At 41.9% G+C, this 18,853-nt stretch overlaps 4 protein-coding genes across 4 annotated transcripts in view; 3 read left to right on the top strand and 1 right to left on the bottom strand.

The window, feature by feature from the left end:
• Positions 1-645: 645 nt before the first annotated feature.
• On the bottom strand, positions 646-3,416 carry ttc9 (tetratricopeptide repeat domain 9; the record flags this gene model as incomplete). Its single annotated transcript, XM_080480223.1, has 3 exons — positions 646-757; positions 2,413-2,595; positions 2,921-3,416. 3 exons carry the CDS (start codon positions 3,414-3,416, stop codon positions 675-677), a joined length of 762 nt encoding a protein of 253 aa, XP_080336349.1. The 3' UTR covers positions 646-674.
• Positions 3,417-5,664: 2,248 nt separating this feature from the next.
• Positions 5,665-9,000, top strand: med6 (mediator complex subunit 6). Its single transcript, XM_080480224.1, has 8 exons — positions 5,665-5,719; positions 7,110-7,269; positions 7,357-7,448; positions 7,616-7,698; positions 7,783-7,891; positions 8,029-8,144; positions 8,272-8,299; positions 8,494-9,000. Exons 1-8 carry the CDS (start codon positions 5,695-5,697, stop codon positions 8,622-8,624), a joined length of 744 nt encoding a protein of 247 aa, XP_080336350.1. The 5' UTR covers positions 5,665-5,694; the 3' UTR covers positions 8,625-9,000.
• Positions 9,001-11,485: 2,485 nt separating this feature from the next.
• On the top strand, positions 11,486-14,649 carry LOC308119670 (pecanex-like protein 1; the record flags this gene model as incomplete). Its single annotated transcript, XM_080479818.1, has 2 exons — positions 11,486-11,721; positions 14,431-14,649. The coding sequence occupies exons 1-2, from the start codon at positions 11,569-11,571 to the stop codon at positions 14,647-14,649; spliced, it is 372 nt and encodes a 123-aa protein (XP_080335944.1). The 5' UTR covers positions 11,486-11,568.
• Positions 14,650-16,228: 1,579 nt separating this feature from the next.
• The window catches only part of pcnx1 (pecanex 1), a gene marked incomplete at its 5' end in the record, with an annotated part of 31,092 nt that continues 28,467 nt past the window's right edge, over positions 16,229-18,853 (top strand). Inside the window, 3 exons of the mRNA XM_080479817.1 lie at positions 16,229-16,332; positions 17,052-17,157; positions 18,611-18,638. Coding sequence (XP_080335943.1) covers positions 16,229-16,332; positions 17,052-17,157; positions 18,611-18,638 — 238 coding nt within the window. The remainder of the gene's footprint in view (positions 16,333-17,051; positions 17,158-18,610; positions 18,639-18,853) is intronic.

The raw sequence follows: 18,853 nt of genomic DNA, 5'->3' as shown, positions 1-18,853 counted from the left end.
TACAAAGTAGCCTATTTACATTTTGTGATATGTCTCTTGAGTTGGAACTGCAATCAGCACCCGTGTGCTCCTGATGTCCTTTTTCATATTTCTTAAATGCATTTTGAATTAGAAACCTCCCTACTCGAAAGCACCTTTTCACTTCGGAAAATAATCGAAAGTATTTAGAAAAAAATAAAAATAAATACAAAATTGTGACTTTTGTCGCCTGGCGGCGGCGGGAGTGTAGGTGGCTGTTACTCGCTCGCCCGCTCTACGGCGTTCAGAAGACATCTTGAGCGAAGGCAGGTGCTAAATTACAGTCGCACTCTGCAGCCTGCAGACATGCTGGATTCCCTCTGAGGACCTTTGCGGCTCCTGTCTCTATCACAAGTGTTGGCCTGTATGTGCAATGTTTGGACTGGCAGTGCATCAGTTTGGAATGGTTCAAACAGACTCACAATGGCAGATTTGGGGGCGGCGGGTTGGGGGGGGGGGGGGGGGGGCATTTCTGGTTCGATTCCCAACAAATAAAAAATCACTTCAAGCACACGATAGTGAAGTTCAATCACAAAAACTGGCAACCAGATGCTGCGCAAAGCGAACACACATCTGTCGACACCAAGACGTCCGACTGGCGGCCTGGGGGGGGGGGGGGGGGGGGGGGGGGGGTCAAGTCGCCACACAGCCGGAGCTTATGTCGCTTCTTTCTTTTCCCTTTGGGCGTTCCGGCGAATCTTCATTTCTGTCAGCTGGATGTAACGGATCACGTTGGTATCTGGAAAACAAAAAGCAGGAAGGCACCGATTTACTTCCTGCTCAGACAGGAAGTGGCGCATCGATTAAATCTCCCAGGTTATCTAATCTCCAGCCAGCAGATGTTTACCAGAAGTTTTCAGATTTTGTTTTATTGTATTTCTTCTAAATTTCAGGTCATTTAGAGAAACAAATGTTTCTCCGGAGAACAAATTAACGACAAATCAGCTTCTGTTTTGTAGCTGAATATTGGTATTAATTTGTTTCCTCCTACTCTCTGATGATCAATGAAACTTTATTACTGTTTTGATTAATGTCTCTATCGTTAATTTCGTCCACATAATCACACCACAGCAGATGTACACAAATATATGCAATCACATATTAACATTTTCTGCCTTTGTTGCTGGATTTCCTAATCTATGTAATCCCATATATTATTTATACACGACATATTGATATGAACTGAGGTGATCATGGCAATAAGAAACCATGATTTTTGTGCTACTTATTGGCTTTTAAGTTGAATTATCTGAGAAGTCTTTATATGTAGTCTCCTACTGTTGTTGCACTCATGGTTTTTAATTTATTTCAATTCATCTTCATGACACAGCAAATTCGGTCATATAAATTTGCATTTTAATTAGATAATTGACAAATTTATCCTCCAGGTCTTTCTTTTTATGAGGATGCCTTTTCAAAAATATGTAAATAATGTTTTTAATAGATGTATGATATGATTTGTAGTGTAAGCAAAGGGAGGGATTGTTTTCTACATATTAGAAGTATAAGGTAGGAAATCAGATGTAGATCTTGGTAAAGTAATAATTTCATTGGAACACACATCTTTACAACTTAAGAAATAATATAGATCATACTTCAAGTAAAAATGTCTTTTTTACTCATCGAATAATTTGATCATTATTTGACAATCCGCTCCAGAAAATGCTTGAATAATTCTTATGCACAATAACTTTCTACATGTCAGGTTTGTTTCTTTGTGAGATTATACATTTAAAGACTATAGCTTTAAAGTTTGGCCTCTAAAGCAGATATTTTATTATATTTATCATGTATTTGTCCTTTCAAATTGTGACAAATAGGCACAAACATAATTCATAATGACAGTGATAAACCTACACCACACAGTAAAAGAAAATGTCTAAATAATTTTTGCATTCGTTTTTTTTTCTGCAGCAAATTTCTAATTTCTAAGATTAATTCTCTGCAATAGAATAATTTACAGTCCAGCTAACCTCTTCCCATATGTCACAGCCGAGGAGTCTTACGTAAGAGTCTATATTCTGTGTTAATTAGTGGCTAAATCATCATATCTGCAACCAACTCTTCATATTTTTCCACCATCAGTCCAGTGGCGGTCCCAGCGCTTCACGCCTGCAGTCACTAGCTGATACTCGGTCTACCTGTGCGCCTGTTATTTCCTCCTAATGAGCTCCAGAGAGTACGTGTTTATCGCTGCATCGCTCCCTTGTGACCCGGCCAGGCCTCGCTCATGGAACACGATCATACGCCTCACCGTTCAAAAGTCATCTACCTTTTCCTTGAACCCCGCGAGAGCCGTGAGAGGCTCAAGACTGACTTTGCTTTATGATTTCATCCCGATATCGACATTGGAAAGTGCCGGCGGTGTGGCGCCGTGGCGGCGTGACCTCTGACCTGACGGCTCCTGCTTGTGCGACTCCTTCAGGTAGTACAGGGCCTTCTGGAAGTCTCCCAGGTGGTAGTATGCCACTCCGGATCGGTACAGAGCTTTGAAGTTCTTTCCCTCCTTGAGAAGCACTTTCAGGCAATATTCCTTCACGCGTTCGTAGTTCACCAGCTCCATTTGCAAAAGGCAAGCTGGGGTGAAGAGAGAGAGGGGAAAGAGGGAATCAGTGGTTGGATTTCATCATATAACATCAGGACGAGCTCCACTGGGCACCAAATCTGACTCGATTCTTCTGGTTTAAGTAAAAAATTGTGATTCCTTTTGTCAGCATGGGTGAATAAATGTGAGATTCTCATAAAAGTGGCAGTCAAAAGAAAGTGAGGCAGATCGTGGGGGTAAGCCTGAGATGACTCATACTGGTTATGAATCATTCATTAGTATTCCCGGACTCTTTCCTTTTCACAAAAAGATAAGGGACAAGAGGGTGAAATGTGTGAGAGAGGAGCGTCTTCCTACCAGCCAGGCTGTTGTAACACTCCAGCTCTGCGTTCTCCATCGCGCCCTTCTGCTCGTCCGTCAGCGTGCTGGACTTGCTGATGGTCGGCAGGAGGGAGGACGGGGACTTGGAGCTGGCGTCCGGGTCCCCCAGCACCCTGCACAGCCCCTTGATCTCCAGCAAGGCGCGGTGGTACTTACCGATCGCCTCCCGGTACTTCTTATCCTTGTAGCACTGCGTGCCCTGGCACTTAAAGTCCAGCGCGCGCCTCACGACGTCCGCCGGCTCGTTGTGCGACGGCTGCTTGAGCATGGAGCCTCCGTGGTGCCTCTGCTGGAGGAGCTGCTGCTGGTGTCTGCTGTCTCTGGTCCGGCTGCTGCTGCTGCTGCTGCTGCTGCTGCTGTGGGGAGGCTGCGCGCACTGCTGGAGCCTCGGGGAGCCCCCGCCGCTGTCGGTGCGGCTCTCCCGGCCGCCGCTCTCCGCCCGGCCGTCCGGTCCAGCTTTCACCGCGCTCATCTTCGACGTCATATATCTAATAATATATAAATCAGAAAGGAAATGCTCTTTTTTTTTTTTTTTCCTTCAAATTATTCTAATGTTTTTCAATGCATCCTCTCGGCCGTGGTCGCGTCTCCGCCTGGCCAGTGTCGCAGCTTCTTCTTCTTCTCTGTGCGCAATTCTGCGCGAGCGATGCGCGCACAGCAGTCGGAACCAGCACTTGTGTTTTTCCCGTCAGACGAGCCGATTGGTGGATGAAATACAGGGCGAGTGGTCCCGGGGGGGGGGGGTCCACCAGCAGGAAGAGCAGCTCTGGTTTCATTATCAGGTTATCGTGAAATAATTCCATTCTCAGGTTATTTACAAGAGACACTGCAATCATGCACGTTTCAGACATGTGTGCTGTGAAGCAGTACAAAATAAGCAGTAATCTCCCTTCATTTGGAATCTATTCCGTGACCCTGTCTCATCCCATCAGTCTAATTAGCACTAATATCTGAGGGTATAGAACAGTGCGTCAACGCCATCCTTCCATTCGATTCCATTTTCTTATCTCAAACTGCAGGAATGCAGCCCTGTCTGCTCAGATGAATAAGCAGATAACGATCATCCAGATTGCCACTTTAAGCAGACTCCTGACAGACTCCTTTCCCCCCAATGACAGCCTCTGACGTCATCCGAACAGGGTTTGTTCTGGGTAATGGTGTTATGAGCATTTTGTAAAAGGGATGAATAAGGTTTTCCCCCTATGCAGTATGCACAGCCACCAGAGGCTTGTTTTACTATATTTTATTTTGGGTCCGTGGTGTTTGAATCACAGTGTGTCCTGTTGCTCTTACAGTGCTGTGAACTCAGCTGTCTGGGTGTGTCTCTGGAATTTCAACACTGTGGAACAAATGCTGCACATCAGAAATAAAAGGCCGTGAACTGTTAAAGCCATTGAATACGACCGGTTGCGAAACTGGTGATCTTCTTGTGTAGTTATGCGGCTTCATAACATTTTGTCCAAAAGTGCACAATCATACACACATGATCTATCAAAACATGAGTACAAGATCACGAAGATACAATAAATAAAGAGATAGTAACTATCTCAACTTATTTGATATTGTATTTATATTGTGCCAATTGCAACCATCTTAGAATAAACTCAACAATAAGCAAGCACATGGAGCTATTTGTACACACACAAAAACATACAAATTGTCAACATTTTGAGAACTTCAAAACTAAATGTCATACTGTCATACATAAATGGAACAGCTGGTTTTTACATGTTGCCTCTCTACATTTTACTTTATTTGATCAAACTCTGGAACAACATGAAGTTAGTTGTGTGCGCTGTTGTTTGATCTGTTGGATCATTCATGCACATTTGGCTCCTAATGTCATAATTTCTCCTGTTCACATACTTTCACACTGATAATGTAAATAAGAAGTTAAACATCTGAAATAAACTCAAACTGAACTGAAACTGAACTATTTGAAAAAGTTTTGTTTATTTTATGTTTTTAGGTGAAGACATTGGAAAAGACAATTATCAATCAGCATGTGTTTAAAATGTTGTTTTTTGGATTTGTTTGGTTGTTTTAGATATGAATAATTTAAACAAAATCCACTTCAAGGAATCTACACCCCAAAAGTGAAATAGGTTCACTTTAAAACACTTAATAATACATCTTCTGCTGAATTTTTTAGATTTATTTTTGACGAAGACACTGAAAAACTGAGCATCTATATTTTAACTGCTTTTGGGTATAGGCTTGCTGGTTGCTCTGCAAACCTGACAATCTTTCTGACTTAAAAACGAACAACTTTTATTTGGTATAGCTTTTCATGATTTGGTCATTAATCCAATTTTAATTACTGGAATATTCTATATACACAAAAATATATATATAAAAACAATTTCAGGTTTTTCATAAGGAACAATGTCACAATTGTTTCATCTTTGAACTGTATAGAGGAAAATAATGCTGTGGAACTTTGACTTTAACATTACAGAGAAACCCTAGCCTTTGTTTTCACTTAATCTTGTATTAATTTGTATATTCTATCTTCGTCTTTTCTGTATTTTACATCTTTTAATCATTCTAGACTATTACCACGTATTTTGTGACGCTTTTCTATTTCCTAACAAAACGTCAAACAGTGTTTTTGTGCCATAAATATTTTGTAAATTGCAATGTTCAATTAAAATATTTTCAGTCAAATGTGCGCATGCGTACTATGGAAATACGTCATCAAACTACGACTCAAGGAAAGTGCAACGTCATCTTCCTGAGACTTTGTTTACATGATGGCGGCGGTGGATTTCAGAGGTAGCTTTGTCCAATGTTTTCTTTCTGTAGTTATTTCGGTGTTGTTCATTCCATCAAGACGAGGCCGAATAAGTCTTAAGATGATGTATTGTATTTAATCCATTAAATTTGATGTGTATTTGCCGTCGGTTGTTTCTGAATGCCAAAGCTTGATGCTAATGTTAGCCTCTTAGCATCCTTTGCGCTTTGACTCCGCTAAAATTAAGAAATTAAAATGACACTAAACCCAAATCAAACAAAGGCTATCGTGGGGTTAAGGGTTTATCCGTTCAGTGAAAGACGTCTTGAACGATTTTATGGTATAACTGTTTAACGTGACAACTAACGCGAGCACTACTCGTTTACAGCAAGTAGTACAACAAGCAAACAAACGAAAATGATTTAATCAATCTTTACTTCTAAAATGATTCCATTTGCTATTTTCGGACAAGCATATTCAAGAAACTTTCCTGTCTTAGGTTTAATCAAAATACTGAGAAAAAAACCTTTACAGAAGGGTGAAAAGGGATGCAACTCTTCAAATGTATTGAATATATAAACTACATAATTCATGATAATAATTAAGAGTACTGGTATGAGCTCTGTTTTGAGGGACATTTTTCTGTCGAGGTTTGAGTCATTCTGGGATGGAAGGATCAATAAAAATCAGGACAAATTAGTTTGGTTATTTTTTTATCAGGAAGCAAAAAAATCATAAAATGTGAATATTCAATATTGGAGAAGAAGAAGGATTTAAAATGTTTTACTTCTTCCTTCCATTTTTCAAACAAGATATGTTTTATATATGTATATGAATATCTATGTTTATGTATAGTCTCTTTGTATGTTCGTCTATATAGAGATGTACATTATATACATGTATATGTGTGTATATAAGATAAGATATCCCTTTATTTATCTCGCATGTGGAGAAATTTGTATATTGTAAATTAGTGGAGAAACTAATATATATATATATATTAGTGTATATTTTTTCTTTTCTTATTTGCATTTGTATTTAGTTTCATACCATGGTTTTGAAATGTCTGGAAGAAAATTAATAATAAAAATGTTTGATCATCTTAATCAGTGAGTAAGTCAACAAGCTCGTGGACAGAAAGTTGATAAATGGATCATCACAAAAATCAAAGTATTTGCTTCTATTTGAGTATTTTTTTCAATAGATATGAAGATGTTTTAGTGGCACTAGGTATTTACGAGTTTTTTCCTTGTTTTGAATAGCTGTTTTTGTCCTGCTTTCGTTCAGTCAGTTTGTTTCTCTCTCTCAACTTGTTCATTTCATTTGTATCACTGTTTAACTGGTGTCTTTACTTTGTCTATTTGCTTCCCGTCTTTGTTTCTATTGGCGTTTTGAATCATTTCAAATCTATTTGCTTGCTTTAATCTGCAGACAACCTTCTTGGGATATCCTGGGTTGACAGTGGTTGGGTACCAATTCTCAATCCTGGAAATGTGCTGGACTATTTCTCCGAGAGAAGCAACCCTTTCTATGACCGAACCTGTAACAATGAGGTAGTGAAGATGCAGCGGCTCACTCTGGAGCATCTGAAGTAAGCTCTTTCACGGTTGTTCAGCTCTTGCATTGACGGACACTCGTGAAAACCTGAACGTGATCATTGTCTCGGTCTCACTTGCAGCCAGATGGTGGGAGTGGAGTACATTCTTCTTCATGCTCAGGAGCCAATTCTTTACATAATCCGTAAACAACAGAGGCAGTCACCAACACAAGGTGAGCTCCACAATGTCTGACTGAATTGCTGTTGAAGAATTTAGCTGCGGGAAGCCGCTCAGTCAGTGGACCGACTGGGGAAGTTTGCAGATTGGTGTCACTCTATTCTGCTTTACATTGCATATGAACTTCATTTAAGTTCCCACGTCTGTGTTTCTGTCCCGTAGTGATTCCTATGGCGGACTATTACATCATAGCAGGAGTGGTGTATCAGGCTCCCGACCTGGGAACGGTTATCAGCTCCAGAGCGGTAAAAACATCAAACTGCTATAATTGTTTTGAGAGACGTTTTTGGACGTGAGATCATTCAGTAATTAAAGTGAATTTATTCCAGCTTTCAGCAGTTCATGGAATTCAGTCTGCGTTTGATGAGGCCATGTCGTACTGCCGCTATCACCCTTCAAAGGGATATTGGTGGCATTTTAAGGACCAGGAGGAGCGAGGTGAGTTTCTGGGCTGTTTCTACCTAAAGATTGAAGTTCTCCCGTGAGCCACGGAGGATTGGAGGATGATCTCATTCGATTTCCAGTTTAAGGTATTTGCCTTGGAAAAAGCTGAATGACACAATTTGTATTTACAGAAAAAACCAAGCCTAAATCGAAGAAGAAAGAAGAGCCAAGTTCTCTGTTCCAGAGGCATCGTGTTGACACACTGCTTTTGGACCTGAGGACTAAATTTCCACCAACTTTCTACCAGGTACATTTCACACGGTCTCTACTCTGCCACCAATCACACGCAGATTTTACACCCAAAACTTTAAACAATTGCTCAGGATTTCAAGTTTTACTCTTCTTTTTGTTTTGTCTTTTTTTTACCTTCCCAGCCCAAGCCTGGTGAGAAGCCTATTCCAGGTAAGGATGCAAAACTATTATTTATTTATTTTTCTATTTGTTGTCTATCTCTCATAAGAACATCTTAAATCCTGTTCTGTGTGTGTATAAGTTGTTGCTGCATTTTACTTTTACATTTAAAACAACGTCGCCCTTCTTTTCAACTGTTAATATGCTTTTCGAACCAGACGTGAGTTTTCCCTCGTGTTTTGCAGTTGAGGTGAAGAAGGAGCCGGAACCTCCCGCAGAAGCAGTGAAACAAGAGGAGAGGGAGCCGGCGGCCAAGTCCTCCGCCCCGGCTCCACCCAGTAAACCTCCTCCTGAGAAGAGGGCAAGACTACAGTAACACCCCCCCCACCCCCCGGAATTTGGGAGCGTGGAATAATGCCGTGCAGGAACGACGCCCTGTCGGCTTGGCATCACGGATATTTCAGTGGAACTGGAGTTAGTCTCCCGGTGTCAGCAGGCATTTTGCAGAGGACGAGGGTTTTTTCCTTGATGAGCTGACGTCAGCAGCAGTGTCATCTTACTGTTCTCATCAGCAAGAATGTTTCAGAGGACAGTTTCATCTCCAGCAGCCGTAACGAGGCTGCAAAAAATCACAGAATCTCATGACCTCAGCGTGTTTCCTTTAGTTGTGTACACTTTCATCGTTTTCTTTTTTAAACAGTTGTGTTTCTTTAATAATAAAAACAAGTGGATGTTTTGTTATATATAACTTTAATTGTTCTTGTTTGTGTTTTCATTGCCTGAACCCGCAATCAAAAGCTCATTCTTCAAACCCTGTAAACACTATTTAAAATCCCCTTTCAGCTCCCGTGTGTTTAAATGAAGCGTCCAAAATATCCGTTTAATTGAGTTTCAACTCGGCACTTAAAAACACAAAATGAATTAAGAATGACAATTTAAACTGAACAATTTAGCTTTAATAGACGATTGAGTGGCAGGAGGGTAACACTTTTAATAGTACAAGTACACTTAATCCTTAAACTGTGGATATTTTTAGGTTTTCTTAAATTATATATATATATATTTTAGTGAGGTAATTCATTTATCGGTATGGAAGTTGTATTTGTAGCATGTAATGGCTTATGCTTATTCAATTTGATGTTTTTAACTTTTTTACTTGGTTAGTGCTGTTCTTGTCACACATTATAAATTGTGCTGTAATCAGGTGGGCTATTTTAAAGCAACAACATCTCACTTCTTGCTTTATAAAGCTTTGAATGATCTCAAGTCTGAATACATCTCAGATTTACTTGTAGATTATGAACCATCCAGACCCCGGAGGTCGGCAGGAAGAAGTTTGATAAATGTTCCTAGAGACGGAAGAAACAAGGTGAAGCCGCTTTTAGTTCCCGCGCTCCTCACCTCTGGAGCAAGTTTCCTCCTGACATACGATTCTTTTAAATCGGGAATCAAAACACGAACTTACTCAGGCTTTCCATTAAACAATAGATTTTACTTAATGTATTACCTTTTCTTAATCAGGTTTTTACTCGATTTATTCTCTTTATGAAAAATTTAAACTTTCCAGTGTACAGGATGAAAATGTCCATATTTTTTGTGTAACCAAACAATTACTACAGATAATGACTACAATCTCAACATATAGACAATTTTCAGGAAACCTTCTGGTGCTGAATTGTGATATGTCTGTAAATCTTCTCCTATAGCTTCAGTGTAACCTCCTCTCTTGGTGGTTTGGCCAGATTGGAGCGTCATGCAGGCCGGTGTGGGCCTGAGGGCCTCATGTTTAACACCCATAGTTTTATTATCTCCTTGTAAAGCACTGCGAAGTGTGTCTTAATTATTTTGTTTTGCCAAGGAAATCTGATACGTTGTCCTACACTTATTCATTTATTTGTTCATTTAAGAATAAATGCTAGATGGAACCAATAGAATAGAATAGAATAGAATTGAATTGAATAGAAATAAATTTAAATTAAATTAAATTAAATTAAATCAAATTAAATTAAATTGAAATAGAAATACTTTATTGTTCCGAGAGATAAATTCATTGTAGTGCTGCCCCACACAGAAAAAATATGTTAGATATAAAATACGACAGGAAAAAAATTTAATAAGTAATAATATTGTAGTAATAATTATATAGGAAGCGGCTGGTACTGTTGACATGTGCAAGATTTCATTTTTTACGCGATTGTTATACTTCCATTTCCACACCAGCTGCTTTAAAACATATTTTGCACATTTTACTTATTGTTATATTGTTTATATGTTTCCTAGTGGAGTGTTTATCTTTTTTTGTTAAAGTATATTGTACATTTTGCTATTGTGTGTTTAGCCTCTTTTACCTCCTCGTTGCTGTGACAATGTGAATTTCCCAGTTGTGGGAAGAATAAAGTACAATCTAATCAGATCTCATCTAAGCATAGAAAGGATTAAATTAAAGAAAACACAGCAAACGCTATTTATAAGGGAATGTTATAGAGTCATCAGTTATCTTTTCTTTTTTTTTCTTTTTTTTTTCAAAATCCAGCTTCTTCTTGATTTTACTCCAATTGAATATTGGATCATAGGAGCTGCATTCAGAATCTGCTGTGTCTGTGTGAGCTGGACTGGCACCGCCCACACATGCCCATCTTGGGAAGAGGAGGAAGTACTGGTGCCATGTGCCAGAGTAGATTGTGATTGGCTAAACCCCTGATGACTCTATATAGGGTTTGATTTCTGATTGGCTGGTTGGAGCAACACACGTTATAAAAACTGAAAAAAGCCAGAGAGAGAGAGGACAGACTGTCTTCACTTCTGGGTCGTCATTCCAGGTATGGGAAAGATTATTACTGCTGGAAAACCTTTAGAAACTGAATACGACCCCTTTAATCAAATTAGGACAATGTGCAGTTTGACCAGCAGGTGGCGACATTTGGTCACATATCCTGATCGCTGTTATATTGAATTTTTTGTTTGTTTGTCTTTTTTTTATTCGTTATGCAGCGTCATTCCAGCTGTTTAATAATTTAAAAAAATAAAAAGAGTATGTGTATAAAAAAATAAAAAAATAAAAAAAACCCAGTGATGGTTGGTGTGTGAGCAGCAGGCAGGAAGGAGACGCCTCTCAGGGCGTGGTGTGATCCGGGAGGCCCCGGACTCGGAGCGGAGCTGCCCGGCTGCTGCTGCCTGCTGCCCGCTCGCCTCACTGGCTACTAGCTGCTCGGGAAAACATGGCTGCGGAGGGGATATTCAGGCCACCGTCGGGAACCGCGGAGCCGCGTGCGATGCTCCGGCACTAGCACCCCCGGTGGATCCGTCGGTGAGAAGCGGCCATGGGGTCCCAGACCCTGCAGATCCTCCGACAGGGGGTCTGGGCTTCGGTCACAGGCGGCTGGTTCTACGACCCCGACCAGAACACGTTCGTCAACGCGCTGCACCTCTACATCTGGCTCTTTCTGCTGTGTTTCCCCTTCACCCTGTACATGGTGAGCCTCCGTGGTTTTATTGATATTATTATTATTATTATTATCCCGTGTTGTTTTGAAGGGGTGACCGCGGAGCCCCGGTGTCCGTTAGGTTCCGCCGCCCCGCTGGCGAGACTAACGGTCGGACTCGGTCTATTCTCTGGCGCGCGGACAACGGAACGCTCCGGTTAAAGTCGCCAAAGCGACCCGTCACGTTCATGTACACCCCGAACGCTCCACAGAACAACAACATCATCTTGTTTACCTTCATTTATACCAGAATCACGGAGAGGAAAACAACCGTATTTCCCCCTCTCAGTTTTTACGCGATTCTCTCCACCAACTAGACGGGACCGGGAGGCTCTTTTGTTTGGATTCTGGAGCTCCTCAGGTCCGTTCGTGTTCCAGTGACTGGATCACAATGTGGCAGGCTGTAATCAGTGAATTTGATTTCCCTCCCCCTCCCTCGTTATCTGCTTGTTCTCCTGCTGTCGGTAGTGATTTGCGGTGTCACCGGATTTCCAGAGGCTCCCAGCTGGGACTGCAGGAGCACATCTGACCAGGATGCTGCTGGTTTTGTGTTTACATCGTCTAAAGTGACACCAGGATGACCCCAGGCAGCCGCAGACACCACCAGCAGAGCCACTGGTGACTGAAGTTAGAGGGACATCCACACATCTGAGTCACCTGGACGGGTCCCCAGACCCTCACTGGACATGTATAGATGACCACTCACTTTCCCATCAATGGCAAATTGAACTAAAGTTGCGCCGATCCAGCTCTTTCACTCCCGATCTGATATGTGGTCGGCCTAAAAAGCTATATACCTTTACGTGTAGAGAAGTAAAGCGCCTATATTTACTTTGTGGAAGAAAAACTTCCACTCAGCAGATTCTGTCCTTCGCTCCAAGACGTATTGACATAGCTCCGGCAGCAATAGATTGAAAGGGGAAAGGATTGTTTTTAGGTATAGGTTGCATCGATCCATTCTATTTTGAGGATATCGGACCGATATTGGACCCAGATATCTGATCGGTGCGTCTCTGAACTGAAAAGTTTCAAAGATTGATTAATGTTACCTGCTGTGACCTTAAACACTCACATCTTATCAATGTCTTTGTCTGCTGAAGTTACCGTTCTAACCTTGTAATACTACTTTGTACCACCAGATGATGTAGTGAGTCACTTTTTTTATGATGGTATATGAAGTTAGGAAAATATCTGGAAGAAACGTGAAAAAGGCTGGCCATAAGTCTGACCTCTGAACTAAAATTTGTTTGTAGTATAACTTAAACATTGAATAAGTAATGTATAATAGGAAATTGCCAATTATTAGATGCAATTAAAGGGATTAAAATTCACACAGTGGCATTTAAATGTACAGTATTTGATACTCTTGTGATGTTTGTATGTATGTGTGCATTTCAAGTACTGGAGTAACCGAGCTGAGCACATAGAAAAAAAACAGTAGATTCTAGTGGAACAGAACTTTTAGTCGATGTCCTGCACACGGGTCATTCTTCTTATCTTCACAAGTGAAAGGTCATCATCACCTGGGAGGAGCGCCGTGCAACAAACGAAACGCGAGGGACTGTGGAAAGAAATTCAAGTATTAACATTATTGAGGATTCGAAAATAAGCAGACGAATATTGGACAGGAAACTCGTCGTAGTTCTTTTCTACACATTGAAAGCTGCCTGTCTTTGACTACACTCAGATTTCTATTCAAACGAACCAAAATAGAAACGTTACCTGAAGAGAGACGTTACAAGCGACGAGATGTTTAGTTCAAACTAAAGTTTTTAAAGGTTTCAGCGCCTCCGGCTGACCCCAGACTGGCTTTTAATGGGGCTAGAAGCGTAAAGATTCCTCCCTGAACTCTTGGAAACAACAGATTTCTGGTTGCAGAAGTGACGGGTCACGTTAACTCGTACAGCCAAAGCCAGCGGGTCAGATGTTCCAGTGAAAGACTATAAAATACTCCAGGAAAACAAATAAATGACGTAAAGCCTGCTCCAGAAACTCGGTTAAAACCAGCATTTTAACCCTTTGACTTCGCCCCTGACAGGACTTGGCCTGTATTATATCTTAATGCTAAATCAAAAATCACAACTGCAGTGGATCAGTAGAAGTTCAGCTGTTTTACGACGCGTATTAACTTCTATATTCAGGCGCCGACGTTTCAAATCGGTTTGTGGTTTCCGTTCTATTTCTGGAGTGGAAATGCGTCAGTCAGTCCCACGTTTTGTGTCGCTGCTGTTTGTGATGAACTGCAGACAGATGCAGGAGGAGAACAGAGACGCAGAAGACGCCGCCAGACGCCGCCGCCACGCTTTTCAAGACGGGTTTAATTGATCGCAGCAAAACAAAAGAAACGTGGCTAATGTGTGTCGCGGAAGAATCGGCACAATGGGTCCAGCAGGGCAATGCTTTGTCTCTCAGTTGTGTTCAGTGGATTAGCCGTGTCGCGTCACTGAGATACTTTGACTCTGACTGGGATTCGAACCGACAACATCAGGGTTGTAGGACGACCCACTGAACCACTGCAGTATTATGTGACAACGTCTCTTTTTGTTTCGTACCATTTTTGCACTGAAAGCCTCCTGCTGATTCAACAGGGGTTCAAAAGCGATCGGTGTGACGGTGACTTTAATCCATGTAGAATTTCGAAGTATTCCTCCAAGTACAGTCATAGTTTTGCCGTCCTGCCTCTCTGTTTATTAAAACCAGGCCCTGCCGCCGACCATGGTGATCGTGGGAATCTACTGCGGTGTGATCGCTGCCATGTTCCTGCTGCTGAAGACGGTGAACTACCGCCTCCACCACGCCCTGGACGAGGGCGAGGTGGTGGAGCATCAGGCCAAGGAGAGTCAGGGGGGCAAAGGTGGCACGGAGGGGGCAAGCGACGGAGGCGGCACCCGCCGGCAGGACAGCAACGGCCCGGGGTGAGTTCATGTCCCACGCAGCCATTTTTAGTTTGGGTTCCGTGAGCGCGAGTGAGACGATGGAACGGAGTGAGAGAAGACGCTCCGGCGCCCGATCGATGGCGGCGAAGGGTCGTTTAGAGGTAATGCAATCTGCAGTTATCTGAGGGAGCCGAGGTCAAAGGTCGGGTTATCTTGTGACGGCAAAACGTCTAAAACCAGCTGCAACAAGGGAAAACCTCCGTTGTTGATTTGAAGCGGCGCTGAAAGAACAATGTTTTTTTGGGATTGTTACTATTTTTACGTTCCAAAGTCACATTGACCTAATTTCTCTCTCACACACACACACACACACACACACACACACACACACACACACACACACACACACACACACACACACACACACACACACACACACACACACACACACACACACACACACACACACACACACACACACTACACTAATTTTTAGACATTCATTCACCAAGAGCTTGTTTTGATTCTGAAACTTCCTCTTTTTTTCTATAAAGGACACAACTAACCTGCGGGGTTCTCCTCATACAAAGCTACGTTGTTATTCCATGTTTTGTTGTTGTTCCTCTCTTAAACATATTTTGAGTTCCTCTGGTGGCTGATGATCGTGTGCAGGGCGTTTCCTGCATAAAGTCTTGGAACATCAGCGCCCGTCAACATGTTTAACCCTGAAAGCATCTTCAAGCGGTTTGTGTGTCTGTGTATTCCGTAACGTGTTCAGAATATACAGACGCGTCGGTCGTGACTCAAAGGTTTTGAAACTTGTAATATCTGCTGCAGGTTAGAAATTGCAAATTGTTGATAGGTTTTCTCTGCAGCACACATGAATCATAAATCAGGTATTTAACACGGGCTACATTAATCAGACTTTCTATGTCTTTTATTAGTTTTAACTCTTTTTGTGACGTAATTTCACATCATCTTGGAATGACTAGCCAGTTTTCTCTGTGTGTGAAGTTATCATCACAGTCAAGTGTGTTTTAAGATCAAATATGTACAAATGAATGCTTCCATTTCATGTTTTTTTTAATGTATTGACTTTTTCTTATGTGTTTTATTTGCCTGTTTTTTTCTGGAGCCTTAATATACTGATACCTGTCTTGGCCATGACACTCTTGAAAAAGAGATTTTTAATCCCAACGAGGTGTTTCTTTGGCAAAATAAAGAATTAGAATATAATAATAATAGAATTAAACTTTCACGGATGTGTGAAAGCAGGAGCCCCTGGACACCAGTTCATCACTGGGAAAACACTCATATACACACCAAATGAGCTCGAATACATGTTTTTGACGTCAAAAAGAGCAGAAAGGAGCTCACTATGAATGAAAAGTGCCAAGTCTCATGAGGTGAAACTGCAGTTATTAAAAAGTGAAATAATCTCGCAGGGTAAAAGAAATCACTGGAACGCAAAGCGTTTTTTCCTTCTTTTTTGTTCTCAGTAACGACTTGCCGCTCTGGTTCCGAGGGAACAAAAGCCAGAGAGCTTTTAGCCTTTTACTGCCCGTGACGTGAAGAAGTGACTCATATATTCACATTCCAGAGAGAGCAGAGCGCCTAGCAGGATGCTGAGCGAGGGGGAAAGGCGGCGAGAGGAGTCGCGAGCTCACCACCACAGGGCCGGTTGCAGCGTCGCAGCTTTGCCCGCACATCTGGAGCAGCATTCCAGGTTGTCTGACTTTTGCAGCAGGAAGAGGACCAGCCGAGCTGAAGTTGACGAAAGTGTCTTATTTTTTTATTTTTTTTGCTCCACCACCCACTCGTTCTCCCCTTGCCTGCCTCGTTTTCCAGCCGCCGTTCAGCGGCGCTGCACCATGAAGTTCATTACTCGGGAGTGTTTGTTTTGTAGCCCGAACCGTCATGAAACATTTTTCTGGCCGATGGAGATGATTTATATTCCTGACAAGCTGTTTGTTTCAACATGCCAACCCATTAAACAAGCATGTCTGGGTCTAAATATAGGCCTGGGAAACATCGAGACGGATTCTTCTATCCGTTTTTGATCCGTCAGTTTCAGAAAACACACAAGGGAATTTTTAAAAAGTTTATGATGAAAGACTGTTGTTGCACCTCACAGCAACAAAAAGCCCCTCAACAGTTCAATTCCACGAGGCCTTACTATGAGGAGTTTGCATGTTCTCTCTATCTACTCTAGTTTCCTCACACATTCCCAAAATGTGTAAAACACCAGTAGGTGTGAATGAGTCTGGAGCTGACCCGTCTCAGCAGAGGAAGACTTTTTGAAGATGGATTCATGTGTGGAACCTTAAATTAGACTATAAAGAGCATTCGGGACGTTCTGCCTTTTTCACGTTCTAATTAGAGAGTCCTGCTCTGTACTCGTTGGCCGTCATGCGAGTGTGTGCGTGTCTGTGTGTTTCCATGAAGGGACCCGGGAGGGGGCATCGAGATGGCCGACTTCATCCGACAAGAGACTCCACCAGTGGACTGCAGCTCCAGGAACTCCTACATCGGGATGGAGTCTAACCAGCAGGTCTGCAGCACACCACATTCATCAGCAGCTCAATTTACTCCTCTCATACACAAAGTATGTATTCATCACTCCAGGAGTTTATGACCATTACATCTCTTCCCTCGTGCTTTTTTGCTTCCTTTATATATTTTACTGTGGATTTGGTTTTGTTCAAAAGTAGGAAAAAGTGTTGACATACAACATATTTCAGATTTTTGTCAAGGAAATGCAGGTGGCATAACCCAGTTTCTTAACGGCTGGGAACAAATGCAGGAAATGGGAATAAGATGCAAAAATGTGCAGCATATAACTATAGAGAGCACGTCTGTAAAGTCCAGTCAGAACATGAGTCCACATGTGAACACACACGTGACATGTTAAACCTCCTAATTTAATGTTTGGACTGATTGTTAGATCAGTACTTTAAAGAAACTGACAAAAGGTACCAAAGAAGTAATAGATTGATTCTCAACGGTCTTCATTGTCTTCTATTTCAAATGTTCACGTGCATCCACGTGTATTGGAAAATCAATTACTGCATCTGAACACGATCTAACTGGAAACTTTCCTCTGACAAAGTGGAAATTTTCCCAGAAACTAAAGTGACAGAAAATGGCAGCGCGCGTGCTTCACTTTGATTAATAACATTTCCAATTCATGCAGTTAAACTTTACTGCCGTTAGCAGTTAATTTATTGATTTATGCATTTATTTATTGGTTTGTTATCGTGTGATCGCTCAAAGTAACAAATTGTTCTTCAACTTTCCAAGTTTCCTGTTGCACAAATAACTTATAAATTCTACCTTCTGGTTTCGTTTGCATCTCACATCACAACCATCAGCTGTTTCACATGATGTCGCCGTTTATTTTGTACATACATCACGGCGGTATAATATCAGACCCCGTGCACGCATCATTAGTGTGCAGGCTAATATCTGTGTACTCAGCTGCATGTGTGCACCGCAAATGAGCTGAAGTGATCAAATAAAAACCTCAGGGAGAGAAGTCCAATTTAAATGATCTGCTGCGCTGGAGGATGCAATTAGTGTGTGTGTGTGTGTCTCAGCGCAATTACATTAGGACCGATGCTCACGTCGCTTGCTGTCAGCAGATATCTCTTTTATTATTCAAAGTTTTTATTTGTTATTTTTAGCTGTTTTATTCTGTGAGATCCATGTAACCTCTGAATCCCCACGGGTGCTGTGTTGTGCGTCTTTGCACTGCGTGTCCTTGAGTCACTAATCAGGCAGCTCGCTCCGCTCGGCTGCTGCAGAGCCAGAACTTTTCTCTTGTCATGTCGGCGAGGAGGAGACGCCGGCTGTTTCTATTACTCTGATACTGTCTTTAGTTGTCGTCCGCTGTGAGGCTCTGGACCTGTCAGTTTGCTTTTGAGCGCAGGAATGAGCTTTTAATATTCTCACCACCTGTTTTCAAAAAACAAATAACCTGACTTGTCTTTTCATTCCACTTTCAGACACATGGAAGAGCAACAGTTGCCAAAGGTAATTACAGCTGCTCGTTGTCGTTTTAAATCAATCGCTCGTTCCTTTCTCTCCGTGCTTATTTTCCCCCCCTCTGTGGTATAAACCACATCCTTGACCATGATCACCCCCCTGCCGGGGGATGAAGCCTGACTCAGCGTTACAGTGACCTCAGCAGTCACACTGAGATGAGGCATCTTTGTTCAGCCACTGCAGAGCGAACGCACTGTAACACC

The sequence above is a fragment of the Lipophrys pholis genome (assembly GCF_963383615.2).
Source record: "Lipophrys pholis genome assembly, chromosome: 14".
In the NCBI taxonomy this organism is placed as follows: domain Eukaryota; kingdom Metazoa; phylum Chordata; class Actinopteri; order Blenniiformes; family Blenniidae; genus Lipophrys; species Lipophrys pholis.
Note: the sequence above shows the minus strand (reverse complement) of the source record. Positions and strands in the feature narration are given on the sequence as shown.

What these genes read in the sequence shown, in the direction of transcription:
- med6 (XM_080480224.1), top strand. Translation starts at nt 5,695, where the DNA reads ATGATGGCGGCGGTGGATTTCAGAG. An exon ending in GGCGGCGGTGGATTTCAGAG is followed by an intron (nt 5,720 to 7,109) that starts GTAGCTTTGTCC and finishes TTTAATCTGCAG; the next exon opens with ACAACCTTCTTGGGATATCC. An exon ending in TGGTGAGAAGCCTATTCCAG is followed by an intron (nt 8,300 to 8,493) that starts GTAAGGATGCAA and finishes CGTGTTTTGCAG; the next exon opens with TTGAGGTGAAGAAGGAGCCG.